The sequence below is a fragment of the Varanus komodoensis genome, unplaced genomic scaffold, assembly GCF_004798865.1.
Source record: "Varanus komodoensis strain SLA01 unplaced genomic scaffold, ASM479886v1 scaffold16, whole genome shotgun sequence".
Lineage (NCBI taxonomy): Eukaryota > Metazoa > Chordata > Lepidosauria > Squamata > Varanidae > Varanus > Varanus komodoensis.
In genome coordinates this window covers 17,449,874-17,470,961 of record NW_025335468.1, presented here as the reverse complement: position 1 = coordinate 17,470,961, position 21,088 = coordinate 17,449,874, and the positions used below count along the sequence as shown (strand labels likewise).

Below are 21,088 nucleotides of genomic sequence, written 5' to 3'. Positions count from 1 at the left end.
GCAGTACTGGTAATTTTATTTCCATTATGAATAAGTTGAATTATTTAGCATTTTCTCATTTACAATATTAGAGCATTTGAACATCAGTATTCCTACTGATTACTTTAGAACTGTCTTGCATTTAGATGAAGCTTCAAGCTTCACTGTGCTTTATGGAGACCTTGAACTAATTGTGGAAGGGGACAAAAGGGAAAGAAAAAACCCTGCAATATACATAAATTTATTTGCAAAATATGCATATACATGCAACATAAAGCAGTGATTTACAGCCATAATAACTGCTGTGAACATTTTAGAACTATGAAAGCTTTATTTAGTCTCGTCCAAAGGGATTTCTTGCATACTAATAAGAAAAGCCTTGAAATTTCACCCCACCTTTTAACAATCATCAGTTTTCTGACCCATTCAATCAACCCATTCTCAATATCCCCTTAATTCAATTTACCATTAATTAAGCCTTCAGCTGAATTAGCTGCAACAGAGTGATGTGGATATATGTGTATTTCCATTATAATGTGACATCAAACTTAATACTTAAAAAACAGGAATGGTCTACCCAGCATTCACCACTTTCACAGAATTATATTGGTCTATTTGAATGGTGCTACCAAGGTCTCCAGAACCTAAGCCAGGCAGAACTATGGACCAAGCTGTTTGTCTCCTCTGCAGTCGGTGCAACAATTTCAGCATTTATCTGTTTGTGGGGAATCTTCCATGAAGAAACATAGAAGCAGAGTGATTCACTAGGAACAAGTAGACTTGCAGGTTGTTAAAAAGGTTAAGTATCTGGGAATCTATCTTACAGCCAAACGTACTACTTTGAAAGAAGATAATTACGATAAATTATTGAAGGATATTAAAGGTGATCTGGAAAAATGGGCCAATTTACAGTTATCTTTGATGGGAAGAAAAGCACTTGTTAAAATGAATATACTACCTAAGCTTTTGTTTTTGTTCCAAATGATTCCTGTAAAAATTGATAAAAAATTCTTTGATGATCTAAACTTTCAAATTTCAAGATTTATCTGGAGAAAACAGAAACCAAGGATTAAATTAAAAATGCTTCAGGAAGCCAAAAAGAATGGGAGTTTGGTCTTCCTAATTGGATGTTGTATTATCAAGCGTCTGTTCTAACTTGGCTAAAAGAATGAATAACTTTGCGAAATAAGAGAATTTTGTATCTTGAAGGTCATGATTTGCAAATGAGTTGGCATGCTTATATGTGGCATGAGAAGGCTAAGTATGTCAAATGGATGTTGGAAATGTAAACATAAAGTGGGTACTTTTTACCATATGTGGTGGACCTGTGACAATGTGAAAAAGTATTGGATTAAAATACATAAATGGCTTAAGGAAATGCTACAAAATCCCTTAGCTTTTAAACCTGAAGTTTTCTTGTTAGGCATTATACTGGAAGATATTAGCAAACAATGTATTTGATGTTACATGTAATCACAGCAGCGAGGACTGCATTTGCTCAATACTGGAAAAGTGAGGAATTACCCACTGATGAACTGATTCTAAAAAAGATGCTGGATTGTGCAGAAATGGATAGATTGACTTTATCACTGAAGGAGAAAGAAGATACTGACTTCTATCAAACTTGGGACCTTTTTTATGATTGGCTGGAGAAACGGGACTTGGCTTAGATTTTAAGTTATTATAAATTAAATCGATTTGAATATGACTATAGAATGTTAAAAGATATGTAGTAGGGGGCTGACCCAGTATGTCCGATGTATTTGATGATTAATGTTTTTAGTATTAGTTTAAAATCTTAATAAAAAATCTTTTAAAAAAAAGAAACAGAGTGAGTCAGAAGTGGTCTCCCAGGCCATCTAGTCTGACCCCCGGCTCCAGGCAGCTCCACTCATGTAATACCCAATATGTGCTTGTCCAATCTTTCCTTGAACCCCCTCATTATGCCCCCCACACCTCCTGTGGAAACCCATTCCATCTCTTAGGGTCCTAACCATTAAGAAGTACTTTCTGACATGCAACCTGAAACCTGGTTCCTTGAGCTTTGCCCTTCGGACTGTGTCCTTTCTTCCCGGGAAAACAGGTCACAACCTCCACCATGTGAAACCCCTTCATACACCTTTATGTCCCTATAAGATCCCCTCTGACTCTCCAGGCTGAAAAGACCCAGCTTCCTCAATCTCACCTCATCTGTTACCCCACCCCTCAAACCCCAGCCCAGCTACCATCCTTATGACCCTGCACTGAACTGATTCTAACCTAGCTAGTTCTTATAATGTGCATCCCAGAAGTTATTTCAAACTTATTCTCTATGCTGATTATTTTCTATTGTTTATTCAGAATTTCTTTCAGCTGTTCTGGCTTTGACTCTGATGATCAATGATTAATTTTGGATATTTATCTGATTATTCTATTAACTGACTTTGCCTAATAATATTGGCCCAATAGATCCAATAGGACTTACATTAGACCATTTTTTTCCCACTTAAATTCTTCTCCCTGGTCATTTTTTATTTTATTTTATTCTTTGGCCAGGGCGACTTAATTTATATTGTTAATTTATATTGTTTTATTGGATTCTATTTATTTATGGTTGAGAGCCACCCCGAGGCTTCGGCAAATGGGGCGGCATAGAAGTCCCCTAAATAAATAAATAAATAAATAAATAAATAAATAAATAAATAAATTTGTGGAATCTTCCTGTTTGGATCTACATCCCAAGTGGATTGCATTGGGCTGCCATAATACTAAAACAGATAATGTGCCCTTTCCACTTGTGACAACTAAACAGCTGTGGTGTATATTTTCATATCAGCTACAGTTTGACTTATTTTCACAGGCAAAATTACCCTCACAGAGGAAGCCTGATTTTAAAATTGGCAAGGAAATGTGTTATGCTTTGGTTTATATCCCTGCTCAGCTATAAAGCAAACTGGATGACATTTTGCATGGTTAACATGCTAAATTTAAATTGCCAGCTATGTCTGCATGGCGGCATGTTCAGTTGAAACATGTGTTTCAATCCAGGTTTGGCTTTCCTACTTTTACCATGACAGAGCTGCCTGTGTTATTCCAAGAAGTGACTGAGACCAAACAGTTACATCAGCCTACTATTTATGTCTATAAATATTTTTATCATGGCATAAATATGATACAGTCTTACCCAAAACTGGAATAATGAACTGGAGCACTCTATCTTGCCCAATCAATGGAGTGTTTCATTATTATCTATTCTGCAAGAAGCCATGGATCTTATGCTATGCTTAATTCAGCAAAAATTGAAGTTGTGCGTATCTTGAATGCCACAACATCTCTGCGATAAGGGCTTAATTAAATAAGCCAATTGCTGAAGGGGCGCACTACTGTTAATGCTTTTCTTCTATGTATGTTTTGGCAATGCCCAATGGCAGCTTCCCTTTGAGAGCAGGAAAGAATTAGATAAATCTTACTATGGAAAGTTATTTATTATTCAAGGATACATATGCCCTTTTGAATTGCCTACAGATCTTCTGGAATTTAATGCAAGGTTAATGTAAATAGATTTTCAGGACCATTTGGGGAGCTAAAACACTAATATTATAGCACGAGAAGGAAAAACAGCCACCTGCAATAACACAATGGGAAGATGATTTACTGAAACTTTCAATTTTTGAACAGATGGCCTTTAGGCGTAATCTACAAATGGAAAAATAAGTAAGATAGTTGGAATGCTTTTGCATAATTATTATAAATAGTAGTTTCTATTACACATGTAATTGTTTTATATTTTATTCTATAATCGTAATGTTTCAGCTGAGTCCTCCCCCTTCCTTCTTTAATGGAGTGGTTTGGTTATTTCTGTATTGCACAAGAAAAAGTAAATTAATACGGCTCATTAAATATCTAACGGTGGTGTGTCCTCTTCAAATTACCTTCTGTCAACTTTGCAAAGCCCCAGCAAGTAAAACCAATGGGAAGGATGCACTACCCTCAAAAGCCGCATCCATGCATACTGCTGATCCATTGAAATAGCTGTGCGGATAAGCCTTAGGAAGAGCGCTTAGGAAGTGCCCCCAAGTAGTGCCACAACTTTATTAAACTGCAGCTTTGGTATCAGTGGATGATTCACTGCAACCTTCTGGCTTAACTTCCTATTACTTTGTATTGTGGGGCAGGGGATGCAAGTAGAGCAGAAACAGCATCAGACGGACTGGATTGTTTTTTCCTTTTGTCCTTCTTCAGGATATTGTAATGAACTGTCTGCTTATTACAGATATTCTTTATTGTAACAGCAGGAGTTGTGTGCTTGCTGCTTAGAACTGATGTAGCCTTGATCAGACGTTAAGTGTACTGCATGTCAACATACAAGTGTCATGAAAGTTGCCAAGCTCTTACACAGATCTTGGCAAGTCTTCCTAAGAGTGTCTTTATGGTTTCACCAGTCCCCTTAATGAGGCATAGAGATTTGCCAGATAAATATCCATAAGGATTCGTTTAAAGCATGGAGTTAAATGCATCATTAAGCAAATAGCAGAAAAGCTTCTAATGCTATTTTGCATCCAGATGCAAATACATTAACGGAAGAAATGAAATGAACATGGAAAGTAGATTTATAAAGTTTTTGTTATTCATGTATGAAGATTTTGTCAAAGGGTGAACAAATAATACAATTGAACTTGCAGCTTGGACCTGACCTATTCAGAAGCAGGTTCCACCTACTTCAGTGGGAATTCCTCTCAAGTAAATATGCTTAAGGTTGCATCCATAATCCTTGCTAAGCTGTGCTTTCTAAGGCAATGAGTGCTGCAGCTGGAATCCTGCTGGAAAACTGCTTGCCTCTGCTGCTGCCTCTCTTCTCCTGACAGATGTACTGTACCATCTCATGCATGAGGTGCAGCAGCAAGCAGGATAACCAGTTGGAAGGAACGGCACAGAACCAGAGCTGTTGTGACAGGGTTCCCACAGGTCTCCTAACATATCATGAGGACATACATTCCAGCTCACTTTGCCTAATGGTGCGGCTGGTTCTGCAAAGTGTGATGCTTCTAAGGGTTAAACTGCCATGCTCTTAATCTGCAATTGCATTAATCGCTGAGATACCAGATCAATTCGATTCTTTTACCTTTCATATAAAATGAGCTATTTTGATTGTCATCTCATACACAAATGTTGGTTAATTATTGTTGCTGCTGTTTCCATTAATTATGTTTTACATTTTAATATTACATATTATCAACAATCTTGAATGTTCGCTAGATGGTTAACTTGACTTTTTTTAAAAAACGTTTCCTCCAGTTTATAAGCACTTTCCTGCCTGTCCACCTGTATGTAATTGTTGCAAGCAACCTGGCAAGCAGCTATTTCCACACCTGGTTTCACTGGCTTTACTGTTTGCTATAAGAACAGGAAATCACACAGCTACAAATGCATTGTTTTCTATGTGAAATTACAAAAGGGCAAGAAAAATCCCGATTTTACATACAGTTACACAGAATCAGGCATTCTTTCTGACTGACCTGATGAACAAGCAGAACATGGAAGTGTAACATCCCCAGAATAGGAAATTTGTGATTTGTGGTCTTTGCTGATGTATGCACTGCACAATATCCCCCCACACCACACCCAATACATACAGTCAGAGTTGCTTTGGCACCACCACCCACTAAGGAAATGCCTGAAGGAAAAGGAAGTAACACCAGAGAATTACTGGGAATCACTGTGCATAACCTGACCAATGCAACAAATAAAGCACCTTTTTTGACCTTTTCCAGTGGGGCTTCTGTATCATTAACTACACGTCTGTAAGTAATAAAAGGTCCAGCAAGATAGCAAGAGCTTCTTGAATCTCAACACTATATTACATCTACTTGAGAAAAAGTCCTTGTAAATGGAAGTCATTTCCCAGTAAGTATGCAGGAAATTTTAATGTTCTTCATGACTCCCTCCAAATGTTAAAAGCAATGCAGCTGAACATGTAATTTTCAATTTTCAAAAACACAACAGAAATACACAACACAAGTCAAACACTACTACTTTCATTTATATTAAATAAGAACTCAAAACAGCTGTACTGGATCAGGCCAAAAGCCTATATGGTACAAAATGGAATTTGCCTTTTTCATGCCAACTTTTTTCCTTGATCTATCATCCCAGCCCACGGTTCCCTTATGTGAGTTCAGATTCCAGCTACACATAATGAAGTTCAGTTTTATGCCCTGCTGTGCATCATTTTAGACTTGCTTAAAAGTATAATTCAAAAAAACAGACAAAAATGGTCTTTTCCATGTTAATTCCTTCCCATTCTTCTAGTCTGGATGAATCACTATAGAGCTGTTCACAATCCCTTTTTGTTTTAAGAGCGCTAAACATTTTGATGCTGTTAGAAAACTTAAGAGCCCTGCTGGATCAGACCACCGGTTTACCTATTCCTGAACTGTATGCACTGTGCCCAACCAGATGCACCCAGGAAACCCACAAGCAGGACATGAGTGCAAGAACCCCCCATCTCCCACAGCAACTAGCGTACGCAAGCACACCGCCTCTGATACTGGAGGCAGCAAATAGCTATTGGGACTAGTTGCTACTTACAGCCTCCCTGAACTTTACTGTTCACCCCTCGCTTCAAACTGTTTATGAACGAGATTAAAAGCACTGGTTCAAATAAAGATTGTTGGGCTTGTTTACCTCCCTCGTGTGACAGTTTGGAAGCACTTAAATAATTCAAACTATCTACTGACTGCAGTGGAGCAGCTTACCCAACTGCTATTACCATAGAGAAATGAGGCAGAGCAAGTAAGTAACAAGTATAAGGTATGATTGGTCTCCTCATCCCAAATGTCATCCACTGACCATGCAACACTTGGGAAATAGGAAAGCCAATTTAATCAGCCTTCTGATCTGATACTTTATGACCTTCAGGCCATTCTGTTAAACACCAGATCATCTCTAGCACCAGGTTCATTTCTTGCCTAGGCCAAAATGCAAGCTTTTTCAAGTGTAGCAGCAAGATAGCAGCAAGCCCAACAAGAGAGTGTATTACAAAAGTGGGAACAAGATTCATTTTTTCTTGCACCACCAAAACCAAATAAGCCAAGGAGAAGAATGGGAAAATTACTCCAATTGAAGTCATATCAATTGGAAGGCTGACTGAGACCATACACTGCACCATAATTGCCCTCCATCAAATTCATGGGTCCAAACTGTCTGTTTTCCATTTGTTCCTACCCCAATTTAAGCAATTTTGAACTTTGCTCTCCCTTGGTGAATGTATCACAGATTTATTAGAATGTCAGGGTCCAATTGTTAAGATTCTCTAAGGCAGGTTATTACATGGTGTGGATTTTTGATGTCCATCAGTCAAGCCCAGAAACACTGAAGGAGCACAATCAATGTGGCTTTACTCACCCTGGAAACCCATAATATAAGATAATGAAATACTCCAGAAAAACAGGGAAAGGAGCAGGGGAAGATTATACTCTTTTACCATTATCTCAAAGACTTCCATGCTAACGGTACTAAAACCATAAAAAGGTTTTTAAAACATTGCATTTCTTACTGCCAGAAATCATTACTGCAAATAGTGTGGGTTTTATATATTTATGTCCCCTTCGAACAAGGGTTGAGCCTGTGCAATCATATGCCATGAATGCATCAGTAAATCTTACCGCACTTATTATCATATTCATACACTAACTCCATTACCTAACCTTGCTCTTTACAATACCCCCGACATATATGTATATACATTAATCTGTAACTCAGTACGATTCCACTGCACAAACCCATATGCCATAATAAATGAGTTAGTCCTAAAGTTGTCACTAGGCTCTTTGTTGTTTTTCTGTTAGCAAAAAACAAACAGGCATGACTTCAAGCCAAGCACATATTTATCTGGTGGCCAGGTGTGTGTTTGTTTTTCATTTTTCAAGTACAGTAGGAGGCCCAGATCTATATCAAAACCTAGCCTAAGGACAGAAAGATTTTATTCCATCCCCACTCCTGCCACAGAACCATATGAATCAGGTCCTACATCAACACAGCATGTGTTGCATCAAAAAATTTGAATCATATTTAAAACAGCAATCAAACAAACCATTTAAAATGGTGATAACTAAAATACTTGGATAAATAACATGGATTTTCTCAGAGCCAAGACAGCAGCTTTAAGGAGGGCAGTCTATAATCAGGACACTACTGTTGAAAAAGCCTTTTCCCTTGTGAGTGAATAACATAGCTCTGATAGAAAGCACTGTGTTACAAGTTTAAGTAATTAACTTTAATTATATTGTCATTTCCAAAATGAAACAAGAGATCGCGCCAGTAGATGAGACTCCCAGGTCAGAAAGCACTTTACTAGCTACAGGAAAAAGCAAGGCGCAAGTACAAACAGCACTGCCATCGACACAACTAGTTCAAAACCAAAAGGTCCAATCTAATGGCTTGGCATGCAGAGAGGCAAAAGGAAAGTCCAAGGCTGTACAACACATACAATTTGAACAAGCAAACTGGAAGCCGTAAAGCAAGAACTGGCATGATTAAACATCACAGTATCTAGTGTGAGCAAACTAAAATGAACTGGAATGGGACATTTCAGTCAAACAAGCACGAAACATTTTATTCTGGGAGAAGAAATGCACTGGTTCTAATGTTGAGGCAGGATGGAGCACAGGCAGAAAGGCTTATAATATGACATCCAACCAAATAATAGCAATCAGAATTCTCCCCTCCAACAACAGATGCGGAAAGAAGAAATTGAAAAGTTTTACCCAAGTGTCCAAGAGGAAATTGATAGCACACCAAAGCAAGGCATGCCAATCATCATAGTGGATTGGAATGTAACAGTAGGAAACAAGGCAGAATCAAATGTTGTGGGAGAATTTGGCCTAGGCTTCAGAGACTAAGCAGGAGAACGGCTCACAGAACTCTGTGAAGTCAACCATCTGCTTACTGCAAATATGTACTTTAGGCCACCAATCAGATGACTGCACACATGGACATCACCAGATGGCTTATACAGCAATCAAACAGGCCAAGTAACTGGAAATAGGTGATGGAGAAGCTGTAATCTTGCTTCAAAAACAAGACCAAGAGTGGACTGTGTCAAAATCAGTATAAAGCTGAAAAAATCACTAAGAGAGGTACAGTGTCAAAATACAACTTAAAAAACATTACTAAGAATTTAAAGTTCATATAAAGAACAGATTTACATTACTGAATTTAACTGATCATGAACCAAAAGTATAGTGGACTGAAACCAGAAATATTATTAGAGAAGAACACAAAAAGAGAATTCCTGTATTCCTTCCTTTCATGGTCCTCTCCTCACATAAAAATGTAGATGAATGACAAATGAAAGACACATAAATGTTAAAGATAGGGAAGAAGCAAAAGTAAAAGAAATAGGTTGCTGTATTTACTGTTTCATATTTATATTATGAATTCAACTTTTCAGCAACTATTCCACTGAGACTAAATTAACTATTTATTACAATGGTCAAGACAAAGAAATAGAAGAGAGCTAAAAAGAACAAAAGTAAAAGCCCTCTTAAAGAAGACACAAGAAAGCAAAGGGAAATTCAAACCTAGATTAGGAATGCTGAAAGACCAAGAGGGAAACACACTTTCTGACCAGGAGAAAATAAAGAGAAAGTGTAAACAAGATAAAGAACTATGCAGTAAAGATAAAAAGATGACTCTCTCTAAGAAGAATCCTGTCAGGAAGAGCCTGCAATGTTAAAAGTGAAGTGAAAGCTGTTTTGAAAGCATTTGGAAGGAATACAGGACCTGGACTGGATAGGGTGCCAAAGGAACAAGTTGCAGAGACTGAATCAGGCCAAATTCCAAAAAGAATGTGCCAAAAATATGGAAAACAAAACAATGGCCCACAAACTGGGTATGTTCCATATACATTCATATCCACAAGACAGGAGATGCAAAACAGGACAGCACCTATAGGACCCATGCCAGCGAAGTGATTCTCAAGGTGTTGTAATGAAGAATTTCAACCTATATGGAACTAGAAATGTCTGATATTCAAGCCAGATTCCCAAAAGGAAAAGGCACTTGAGATCCTAACTCAAGGAATTTCACAAGTGCACCAAAGAATTTTAGTTTAGTCTATGCTTAATAGGGTACAGCAAAACCTTTGACTATGTGGATCATAAAAAGCTATGGATAGTCCTGAAAAAAATGGGTGTGCCACAGCACTTGATTTTCCTGATACATTATCTGTACTGTGGACAAGAAGCTACTGTTAGGACAGAAGATGGAGAAACAGAATGGTTTCCTACAGGCAATGGGAGCAGACAAGGGTGTATTTTATCTCCTTATCTGTTCAATCTGTATGCAGAACATATTAAACCTGGTTTAGGATTAGAGGAAGAAGAAGTGACAATTGAAGGCAGATACATCAGTAATTTAAGATATTCAGAAGATATCCTATTACTGGCAGAAGGCGGCAATGACCTGAAATGACTCCTGATGAAAAAAAAAGTGCAAAAGCAAGACTGCAGCTGAACATTCAAGAAACAAAAATCATGACTACAGAACAATTAGACCCCTTTAGGATCAACAGTGAAGAAAATGAAGTTGTGATTTTACACACCTTGACTCAGTCATCAATCCAAACAGAGACTACAGCCCAGAAACTGAGAGAGGGAAGGACAGAAATGTAAGAACTAGGGGAAAAATCATCAAGTGCAAAGATATGATTTTTATTTACTTATTAGATTTATATCCCACTTTTTCTGTTGTAAAGAACTCAAAGCACCTCACATAAGTCTCGCACTCTCAATCTTAACCCCACAACAACAACCCTGTGATGTAGGTTGGGCTAACACATTGTCCCTGGCCTAAAGTCACTCAATTGGCTCTGTGGCTGAATGGGGTGTAGTACCCAGATCACCTGAGTCCCAGTCCCGTGCTCTTAAATATTATACCACACTGACTTTCACTGGAGTCCAAGGCCAAAAATCATGCACACTATTGTATTTCCAATTACTGCGTATGGGTGGAAAGCTAGCCAGTAAACAAAGCCAAACGGGAGAAAACTAATGCGTTCAAAACATGGTGCTTAAGGAGAGCTTTGAGAATATCCTGGACTGACAGAAAATTGAGCAAGGGTATCCTAGATCAAATCAAGTCAGAGCTTAATGTCTTTTCTGGATAAATTGGTTGAGTATGTTATTAAACAGAGAATCAGTAAGCACACAGAGGGACAAGCCTGCTGAAAAACACTGTCCCTGACAGCTATGAAAAACATGGCTTCTACAAGGTGAAGTCCTTTGAGAGTGTTGATAAACATGTGGAGACAGGGTGATCTGGTAGACCTTGTTTACTTGGACTTCCCAAAGTCTCTGGACAAAGTCTCTCAACCAAAGCTCCTGTGCAAACTTAGCACTCATGGAATGGGGGGGGGGGGGTCAGGTCTCAAGGATCAGTAACTGGTTAAATAACAAAAAGGACTGAGTGAGAATAAATGGTACTATCTCCCAATGCAGGCAGATAACTTGTGAGATGTTATCAGGACAAATGTTTTTCAGCTTATTCATAAATGTCAGCTGTAACTAGTGAAGTGGCCAAGCTTGGTCATGATACCAAACTCTGGTGGCTAAAACCCAAGGGATTGTAAGGATCTTCTAAGGTATGTCTCCATCCTAAGAGAATGGGCATCAATGACCAATGCAATTCAATATACGTGCATGTGGACTTAGGGCAAAATATTCCAAGTTCAAAGATAGACTAAGCTAGCAGTGACTGATTCAGGATCTTGGAGTTGTGATGCTCAGATCAATGAAAACCTTGACCCAGTATGCAGCTGCTATGGAAAAGGCACATTAAGAATAGTTAGGAAAGAAACTGAAAATAAAACTATCAAGATCATACTTCTATCATACAATTCTGTAGCACAACTGCACTTAGGATTTTGTGTACAGTTCTGGTCACCAACCCATGAAAAGGGACATAACTGAGCTGAAAAATAAAAAAGAGAAAAGCTACTGAAATTATCAAGGGCTTGGAGTAAGTCCCCTAAGAGAAACAGTTACAACAACTAGGATTATTTAGCTGAGAAAAAGGGTGAATAAAGGGAGACATGATAGAGGTAAGTTCTTTCTCCCACTCCCATAATACTAGAACCCAGGGTCAACCCATGAAGCTGGCTGGAAGACATTAAGGGCACATAAAAGAAAGTGCTTCTTCACATAGTGCATGGTCAAACTATAGAATGAACTGCCACAGGATGTAGTGATAGCCACGAATGTGTATGGCTTTAAAGGGGGTTGGACCAATTCATGTAGGAGAAGGCTATCAGCGGCTTCTAGCTTTGTTGGCGACGTGCTCCCTGCATTATCATAAGCAGTTTTAATACATACACCATTTGCTAAGGGGCTTGGGCAGGCTGAACTCTTGTACCTATCCTGCTTGGGGGATCCTGTTGGCAGGTGGTTTGCCACTGCATGAACAGAATGCTGGCCCAGATGAAACACTGGTCTGACCCAGCATGACTTTTCTTACATTCTTAACTTTCCTTGTAAGCAAAACTGACGATACTGAGGCTGTCATACTTCACGAGAAGTCCAGACTCGAGGAGGAAGCATTAAAGCTAGGGAACGCAAAGGCAGAAGAGCAAAACCAAACATGAAATGAATCCATTCCACAAAAGGAGCCACAGTGTTGAATTTACAGGAGTTGAGTAAGGCGGTCACAGACGGGACATTCTGGCAGTCACTCATTCATGGTCTCTTAATCTGGTGCCACAGAACCATTCTTGAAGAACAGTTGGCAAGGCAGGAGTTGGGAGTCTTAGGGTCATAAGCAGCCCTTCCCAAAAAGATGAAAGCACTAGGGGTCAGTGGTTCTCAGGTCCAGCTGGGTAGACAGTTTGTTCTGGTTGGAGTGACATCCTTGCTGAAGGATGCGTTTATTCCTCAAGCACCTTCTATGTCAAGGAAGGGATGTCTTGCCTAGCTTGAGTGGTTTTTCCAGCCCTGTTATTTCTTGGATCAAGATAATTTAATTTTAGTAACATCCACAGTAATATCTCCGATAGCATCTGAGACAAATTACTGCAACACAGTCTATGTAGAACTCCCCTTGAAGACAATCCAGAAACTGCAGGTAGTACAGAGGGCTTCAGTGAAGAGGGACCAAGTTACTTGATCAAGAGGGATCAAGTACTACACTAGCTATTAAGCCCTGTTTATGGTCCCGTGTTTAGCACATGCTAAGCTACGCAGTCTCCATTCTACAGATGTTTTGTCACTGCCCTCCCCATACGCATAACTGAGATGAAGAAACATAGTGCATCTCCCCACACCTCCTTTGGAACTTCTTCACAGGATAACCTCCACTACAAATACTCTTAATCATAATTTGAAGTCAATTTTATTTACAAAAACATTTGTTCCTGACTTGTTCATTAAATTGCCTTATTGTGTTAATAGGTTTTCACTGCTGATATACCTGTACTTGTTTTGTTAGTACTTTAAGTCATTCTGTGCTCCTTAGAGTATAGAAGCATGTAAACACATAATTGCAACTAAGATCCGAAAGCAAGCCCCGTTTCCAGCAAAGGGCACGAGGGAATTTGTGCTGCTCTGCCCAAAACTAGTAGGAGGGAATGCAGAGGTGGAGGCAGCAGGGCCTCACCCTGCTCAGAAATGAGCTTGGGAAGATGTGTCTCAGGCGCCAGAGAAAGAGAAGTAACACAAAGCCAGCTTAAAACTTATTTCTGGGTGGGGCGGTGTGACCAAGCTGCCGTTGAGTAGTCCATTTGGTCTGCAGGCCTTTTAAAGATACAACTATAAACAAACAGACAAACTGTAGGGGTCAACCCCCTCCTAGCTACAGGCTTGGCCACAGAGCCAGTGGGATCCTTGAAACTTAACTCTTTGTAACATGCCTGTTTGCCCAGCATTCCTTCACAAGCACATCCACCTGCAAGGGAAGGCTACCTGTCGGGGCTCCAGCTCCTACCACCTCCGCCCACTGGCTATGCTGCCAACAACACAAGGCGAGCTCCAGGTTGCCCACCCGCGCACTACTGTTGCAAGTTGTGGGCCGCCTTTGTCGGGCCGCGGGCTAAGGAAGTTGTCCACACCTCTTCATCTGGAGGCAGCCTTAATACATAGCCCGAACGCTGCATGAGGCAAGATGCGCGCAGGTTTTCTGGTACAACCCAATGTTCAAAAAGCTTCTTTAAAAAATTGATAGGAAGCACACTTGTTACCCTACAACTTTACGCGCGGCGAGGGAGCACACGTGTGGCCCGGCATTCCTGCCCCATATTACGCGTACATCCAGAAGCCTCCCCGCGCTTGGTGAAGAATAATTGCGTGCATCGCCAGGGGCGTGCTTCCTCCCCGAGTTCCTCATTTTAGGGAACACGAAAAGCTCCTCGGAGCATTGCATGCCCATTCCGGGAAGAAACTCCTTCCCAGCAGGCAGCGCACAGCTCCGGCTTACACGAAGGCCTCACAAGCTCAAGAGACGTGCGTAAAGCGGACCCTCGCAGCCCGCCCCAACCCCACACCTCCGGCGACGGGCCGAGAGGAGGCGGCGCGGGGAGGAGAGAGCAGCCTGCGCTCCGGGGGAGGGGAACGAGGGCGCTTCCTGGTGCTCAGCCGCCTCCGTCAAAACAGCCCAGGGGCCCTTCCCAGCAGCGGCTCCTTCAGGCGACAGCATTTTTCGAGGATGACGCGCGCGCTCCCCGCGGCGGCACACCCAGCCCGGCGGCGGCCTCACGCGGCGCCTCCGCCTCGCCCGCCACAGGCGCCGCTTGCTCCCAGCCGGAGGGCAGCGCGGGCACCTTTGACCTCCCCCTCCCGCCCTGCCTGCCTGCCTGCCTGCCTCCCTCCTCCTCCTCCTCCTGCACGCCCCTCCCCTGCTCATTAAAGGCGCCGCGCAGAGTGCACAGCGAAGCCCTGGCGAAGGGCGCTCGCTCCCGCTCCTTTACCTTCTTTCGCTTTTTTCCTCCTGGCCAGCGTGCCCCCGAGCTTGCCCAAGAAGGAGTCGTCTTTCTTCCGGGAAGGGGGCGACTTGGGAGTCGGAGACTTGGGGGATGAAGGCGACTTCTGAGGAGAGGTTGCCATGGTGGGGGTCCCGCCAAATCGCGCCTGAGCCTCGGAGAGAGAAGCGCCTGCCGAGAGAAGCCCCGCTCGAGTTAGTCACAAGCTGCTGGTCCCTATTCCCAACGGAAGCGGAATTATTCCAAGCATTCGAGGCTGCTCCTGCTCTCCCTCGCTCCCTCCCCCTCGCTCCTTCCTTCTTCCCTCCCTCTTTCTCTCCCCCCTCCCGCGCACACCCGGAGAAGGGCTCGCTCGCTCTCCTGCGCGCACGGAGACGCAGCAGCCGCTCTGTGAGTACAACAGGCGGGCGGACGCGCCGTTCGCCAGTCCCTCGTTGCTCTCGCTCCGAAGTAACAGCTCCTGGGTTGCTGTCTCCGCTAGTGTAGTGGGCAAGACTAGTTCCTAGCAGCGGTGCAGGGAAATCCTGCAAGTTCACTGGGAAGCAAGATCTAGCTCTCTGCTGTTTTCGCAAGAAGGCATATGCCGATCCTTTGCGTTCGATGCGCGCTTGCCGTCCCCGGAGGAAAGGGAGGCTGATCCGGGGCAAAGGCCTGTTGGCTCCAAACCACGAAAGTATCTCTTAGCTACTAATACGTACTGGATCTCTCTGAGGAAGTTAGCATGGTTTGTGCTACACCTAGCATCCAAGGGAGGGGAAGGCAAGCAGTATTTCGTGGTCAGGATCCGTCTCCTGTTAATGGAAACCTGCAACAGGGCCAGCAGGAATGAGTCCGCGAATGGGTGCATCCTTCAAGTATTTGTTATTCCTGGGTCATTTGCTCCTTTCAGTTGCACTGCAGTTGTACGTAGTATGAATAGCAAAATCCTCCGTTCTCTGATGGATGGCCTGCACGAGAAATGCGCATAGAACCACCTGGAAAAAACGGCTATTACGGGAAGTCCTAAATTGACTGAACGTTTTGTCTTGCGCAGAATTGGATATTTACACGACAAGTGGTTCCTCTGAATAGTATTAAACGAGCAAAATGGAACAAATGGGTGCAGGGTTTTTGTGTTACGTGCCGTTCTTTTTGGATTTTTAAAAAGAAACAGTATAACTTAATCATTTTGGGACCAAATTGGATGAGAATTGCAGGGAGACTCGCTTCTTCTGAGAAAAGCAGTCATGCCTAATTTCATAACTATTTATTAGAGTTATATACCACGCTTCTTCATTTTTTAAAGACTCAAAGCGGCTTGCACCATTCTTATCCCCACTACAACAACTGGCCCAACATTACCCAGAGGGCTCCACAGCCAAGCAGGGAAAAGTATCCAGATTGTCTGAGACTCAGTCTCTCACTGTTAACCAGGACACCACACTGACTCATATTAACTGCACTTTGATTCACTTCCACTTCCTCCCACACACAGCCCCTATGTACAAGTAGCACGGGTGTTCCCAGGAAAGAAAGCTGCAAAGTTTTGGGAGCATAGGTCCAGTGGCTACAGAGTTGCAATCACTGAACCCCCCCCCCCCCCGGAGGTTATTTTCACCCTGAAGTTTGGCAGCATTGGAAGCATGGCCACCCTTGGTTCCATCCTTGCATCCTCCAAAGCACAGTGATTGGTGCCTCCAGTAAAATGTGCCGGTTGAATAGAAAGTGGACCTTTCGATTAGTAAATCCCACTCCCTCCCTCCTGCAGCATTTAGAGCAATAAAAGCAAAAGATGTTTGGAGGCATAAAGTCTGGTACATTTTTCAGAAATGTGCTGACATTGCTTTTGGTTCTATTGGCTTTGGATGAAAACTTGCTTTGCCTCAGGGACCTGCAGAACCAGATCAAACTGGCCCACTTCTGCTCAGGCTTGAGACTTCATCTAAACCCAATGCACACCCCCAGTCTATGCCACCACCACCCCTGGTTCTCTTCTGTTACGTCCTTTTACATGCCTATCCCTTCTTTGTAGGAAGACTTTTGTCATATAGCAGGCATACCTGCTAAAATACTTTTTAAAATGTTCTCTCTTGAATCTCTTAACAGTTCTCTGTGTTTTTCATCTTTCTCCCATATAATTTGGTATATGTTTAGTTCAAGATCGAGCAGGTTTTTTGCACCCAAGGGGATAGTTGTGATGTATAGAGCACATGGATGTGCATTGATATGTACAATTACGCATACATGCTCTCACACATGTACACATTTGTTCCTTCCATGTCAGCATAAAAGGAACATTTTAACCTCACTTCCCTATGCAAAGAGATTCTTGGACACCAGTAGGACCTGAACTCCAAATTTTCCCTGAAGAGAATCCATAGTTGATCATCTGTTTTAAGTATACAGTGTGCATGTCTGTATGTGCAGACAGGAAAGGGTTAGGATGTTTCCACAGAAGTAATCTGGTTGGAGTCAGTTGACAGGAAGATGTACAGCACGTGGTTTGGACAACTGGTGTGACAAAGGAACACATGCTTTCATTTTCCTTATTTATTTAGAACAGTTTTATACCATTTCATAAAATTCTCAAGCACTTCACACTGAAAACAACATAAGAACAAGACAATAATTTAAAACTTTGCAACCTCATAATGATAGAACAGGGTGGAACAGGCCATCATAGTTCTTTTTTTTTTTTTTAAAGGGGCTTTAAAAATTGCCACCAAGTGTGCCTTTCGAACCACTCGGGGAGCATCCTAAAAGCAGCAGTCGTCACTGAGAAGGGCCTTGGTGCCTACTGCTGCCTGCTGACATTCCTTGGGCTGCAGAACAACCAAGGACACCTCCTCAGATGGTATGAGGGGTCAACGGTGAGGGGCGTGTGTGTGAGAGAGAGATCAAGAGATGGTGTAAAGGAAGCCTTCCTGGTTTCCTGGTCACTAGTTGTTTGCTGCTGTTTCATGATGTTAAGCCATCTTTGACTTACGGTGGCCCTATAAATGAATAACCTCCAGAGTGTCCTGCCTTTGACAGCCCTGCTCAGCTCATGCAAAGTCAAAGTGTGGCTTTATTTATTTGGAGTTTTTGTATGCCGTCCCATTCACATAAGCCTCGGGATGGCTTCCAACATAATAAATAAACAAACATATAAATAATACATATAAAACCGGATTCACCCTTTATAGAATGAATCCAGCTCATATTTCGTCTTCCTTTTTTCTGCCTTCAGGTTTCCCTAGCATGATGGCCTTCTTTAGCAAGTCTTGCCTCATGATGTAGGTGAAGTATGGCAGATGCCTTTTCATAATTTTTTGCTTCCAGGACAAGTTCTGGCTTGATGTGATCTAGGACCCACTTGTTCATAGAAACAGAGTGAGTCAGAAGGGGCCTCATGGGACATCTAGTCTGACCCCTGGCTCCAGCCAGCTCTGCTCACAACATGTCTACCATGTTCATCTTACTGTTGGACCAGGTATTTGCAAAACTCTCTTCCAGGGCCATGTCTCAAATGCCTCAATTTTCAGTTGTTTGCACAGAGCAAAGTTCAAAGAAAAGGAGCGACATAGAGTTGAAATCTTGAGCAAAGAAGTGAAATATCATTACATTCTGCATTTGAATTGTCTTCTCCAGCAGGGTGTAATAAACTTAGACCAGAGAAGCACAGCCAGGGCTAAGATTAACCACTTACCCCTCCCGCTGAATAAGAACCTAGGAAGTGAACTCATTCTGAATCAGCACCACCTGGTAAAGTCTTTTCAGGGTTTCAGGAAGGGATGCCAGGAGTTGATCCTGGAACTTTTGCATATGAAGCATGTGCTGTACCACTGAACAGACCCTCCCACATCTCTGTTCAATATTCCTCCTGCCTGGACCTGTTTTTCCAGACTGTTTTACACAGGTGACATACAGCTTACCCTTCATCAAATGGCAGGGATTTGGTTTTACTTCTCAATTTTAAAACAGGTGTATGACACAATTCAGGAGCTCTGGTGTTTGTCTAGAAATGCCTGTGGGTAGGAGCTGTCCTTATTTTATAAGCCAGATAATATTCTCCATCAGCAAAAAAAAGCAACAGAGAACAGAGGAACTGCTGTGCAGATGGAGGCCTTGTGTGCGGCTACAGTGCTTCCTGCACCAACTAATTGAGCATTCTGGTTTGTACAACACACCAGGCTCATTATGGGTTGTTTAATGCACAATGAGCAACAGCCCATCCTAGGTGTTTGCATTTCCCATTACGAATATATAAATCCTAAGATGTGCTGTCTGATGGAAGCCACTGTTGATTCTTTGAGAGTTAAACCCTCAGGTAACCTTACTATGAAGCACACAAACAGGCTTTGTGTCTTGCATTCCATCTGCATGGAAGGCATTCTCTTTAAACAGAAATAAAGACTCCACTGCAAATGATAATTCACATTTGTTTGTTTAATATATGCAAACCATTTGAACAATTGGATCCTATTCTGGACAATGATTTGGGGATTATCATTCCTGAATGCAGTCTGAATACAGTCTCATTCACTTTCCTATGAATGGTACTGGCTTTCCTGCTGCACAGCAAGGTAACGGGAAAAACAATAGCAACAGTAACTCACACACTGGTAATCAATGATATGGAAAAAGGGGGTGACCAGGCTGCTGATCAAATTTGCAGATGATACTAAAACTGGGGCAGTGGCCACAACTAAGGAGCAGGTACTCCAGATCCAAAAGGATCTGGACAGACTATGGAAGTGGGCAGGAGACAACAGGATGCCGTTCAAAGTGGATAAGCACAAGGTCTTGCACTTGGGGCATAGGAATAGGTGTCAAGTTCAGGTTAGGTGACAAGTGGCTGAAGAGCAGCACTTGTGAAAGGGATCTTGGAGTGCTGGTTGACTGCAGGCTGAACATGAGTCAGCAGTGTGATGCAGTGGTCAAGAGGGCGAACGCCACCCTTGGTTGCATAGCCAGAAGAGTGGCTTCTAGATCAAGAGAGGTATTACTACCACTCTACACAACTCTAGTGCGCCCGCAACTGGAGTATTGTGTTCAGTTTTGGGCCCCTCATTACAGAAAGGATATAGCCAGGTTAGAGTCAGTGCAGCGTAGGGCCACAAGGTTGGTGGCTGGTTTGCAGGGGATGGGGTATGAGGCGAGACTGAGGGAACTGGGTCTCTTCAGCCTGGAGAAGAGGAGACTCAGAGGGGATATGTTGGCGACATACAGGTATGTGAGGTATGTTACACGGATATGGGTAGAGACCTGTTCTCCCCTGCAGAGGAAGGCAGGACGCGCTCCAACGAAGCAAAGCTCAGGGAGCCAAGGTTCCATTTGGATGCCAGGAAGCACTTCCTGACAGTTAGGACCCCGAGGGTGTGGAATGGGCTTCCACGAGAGGTCGTTGAGGCCCCACCGGTGCGGGTGTTCAAAGACAGGCTGGACATGCACATGGTGGGCATGTCATGAGCGGAGCCAGCTGGAGCCAGGGGTCAGACTAGATGGCCCTTCTGACTTGCTCTATGTTTCTAACCTCCTACTTGCATTGTTGTTTCCTGCTTTATGTGGGGCTGCCCTTAAAGACAATCCAGACATTTCAGTTTGTCCAAAAGAGAGCTTCCAGACTGCTGACTGGGATTGTTAGATGAGAACGTATTGCTGGTCCTATATTACACCAGTCCTAGATCAACTACACTGGCTACCAGTTGAAGTCCTGGCTGTATTTAAGAGACTAACAATAACATATAAAGTCCTAAATAGCTTAGGGCCTGGCTATCTAAGGGAACATCTCCTTCCAGGCAAGCTGCCCAGACCCTAGAATCATCTGTGGAGGTCCTCCTCTGAGAGACCTCCTTGAAAAAGGGAGGGAGGGAGGGCTGCTACAAGGAGGAGGGTCTTTTCCACCATAGCGCCCAGATTATGGAACTTACTTTGCAAAGAGGTACGCCTGGTGTCAATGCTTTAATCATTCCAGCTCCAGGCCAAAACATTTTCATTTTCCCAGTTTTTTAATTGTTGTGAACCGTCCTGAGGCATCTGTGATGGGATGGTATACAAAAGTTTTAAACAAATAAATAAATGATAAGTGGTATTTTAATTCATTGCCTCAACTACTGGCACTTAGGAGTTCTTAACTGTTTTATGGTTGTAATAATTGTTTTTAATACTTTTTCTTCTGTGTAAATCACCTTGAGATTTTGTAAT

At 42.4% G+C, this 21,088-nt stretch overlaps 1 protein-coding gene across 3 annotated transcripts in view; it reads right to left on the bottom strand.

Moving 5' to 3' along the window:
* Positions 1–21,088, bottom strand: part of PARVA (parvin alpha) — a 109,052-nt gene that overhangs the window by 82,316 nt on the left and 5,648 nt on the right. For 2 of the 3 annotated variants that reach the window (XM_044425597.1, XM_044425595.1), the window contains exon 2: positions 14,912–15,094. In XM_044425597.1, coding sequence (XP_044281532.1) covers positions 14,912–15,094 — 183 coding nt within the window. Of the gene's footprint in view, positions 1–14,911; positions 15,095–15,259; positions 15,542–21,088 lie in introns of those variants that run through there. The other variant, XM_044425596.1, reaches the window with a different exon arrangement.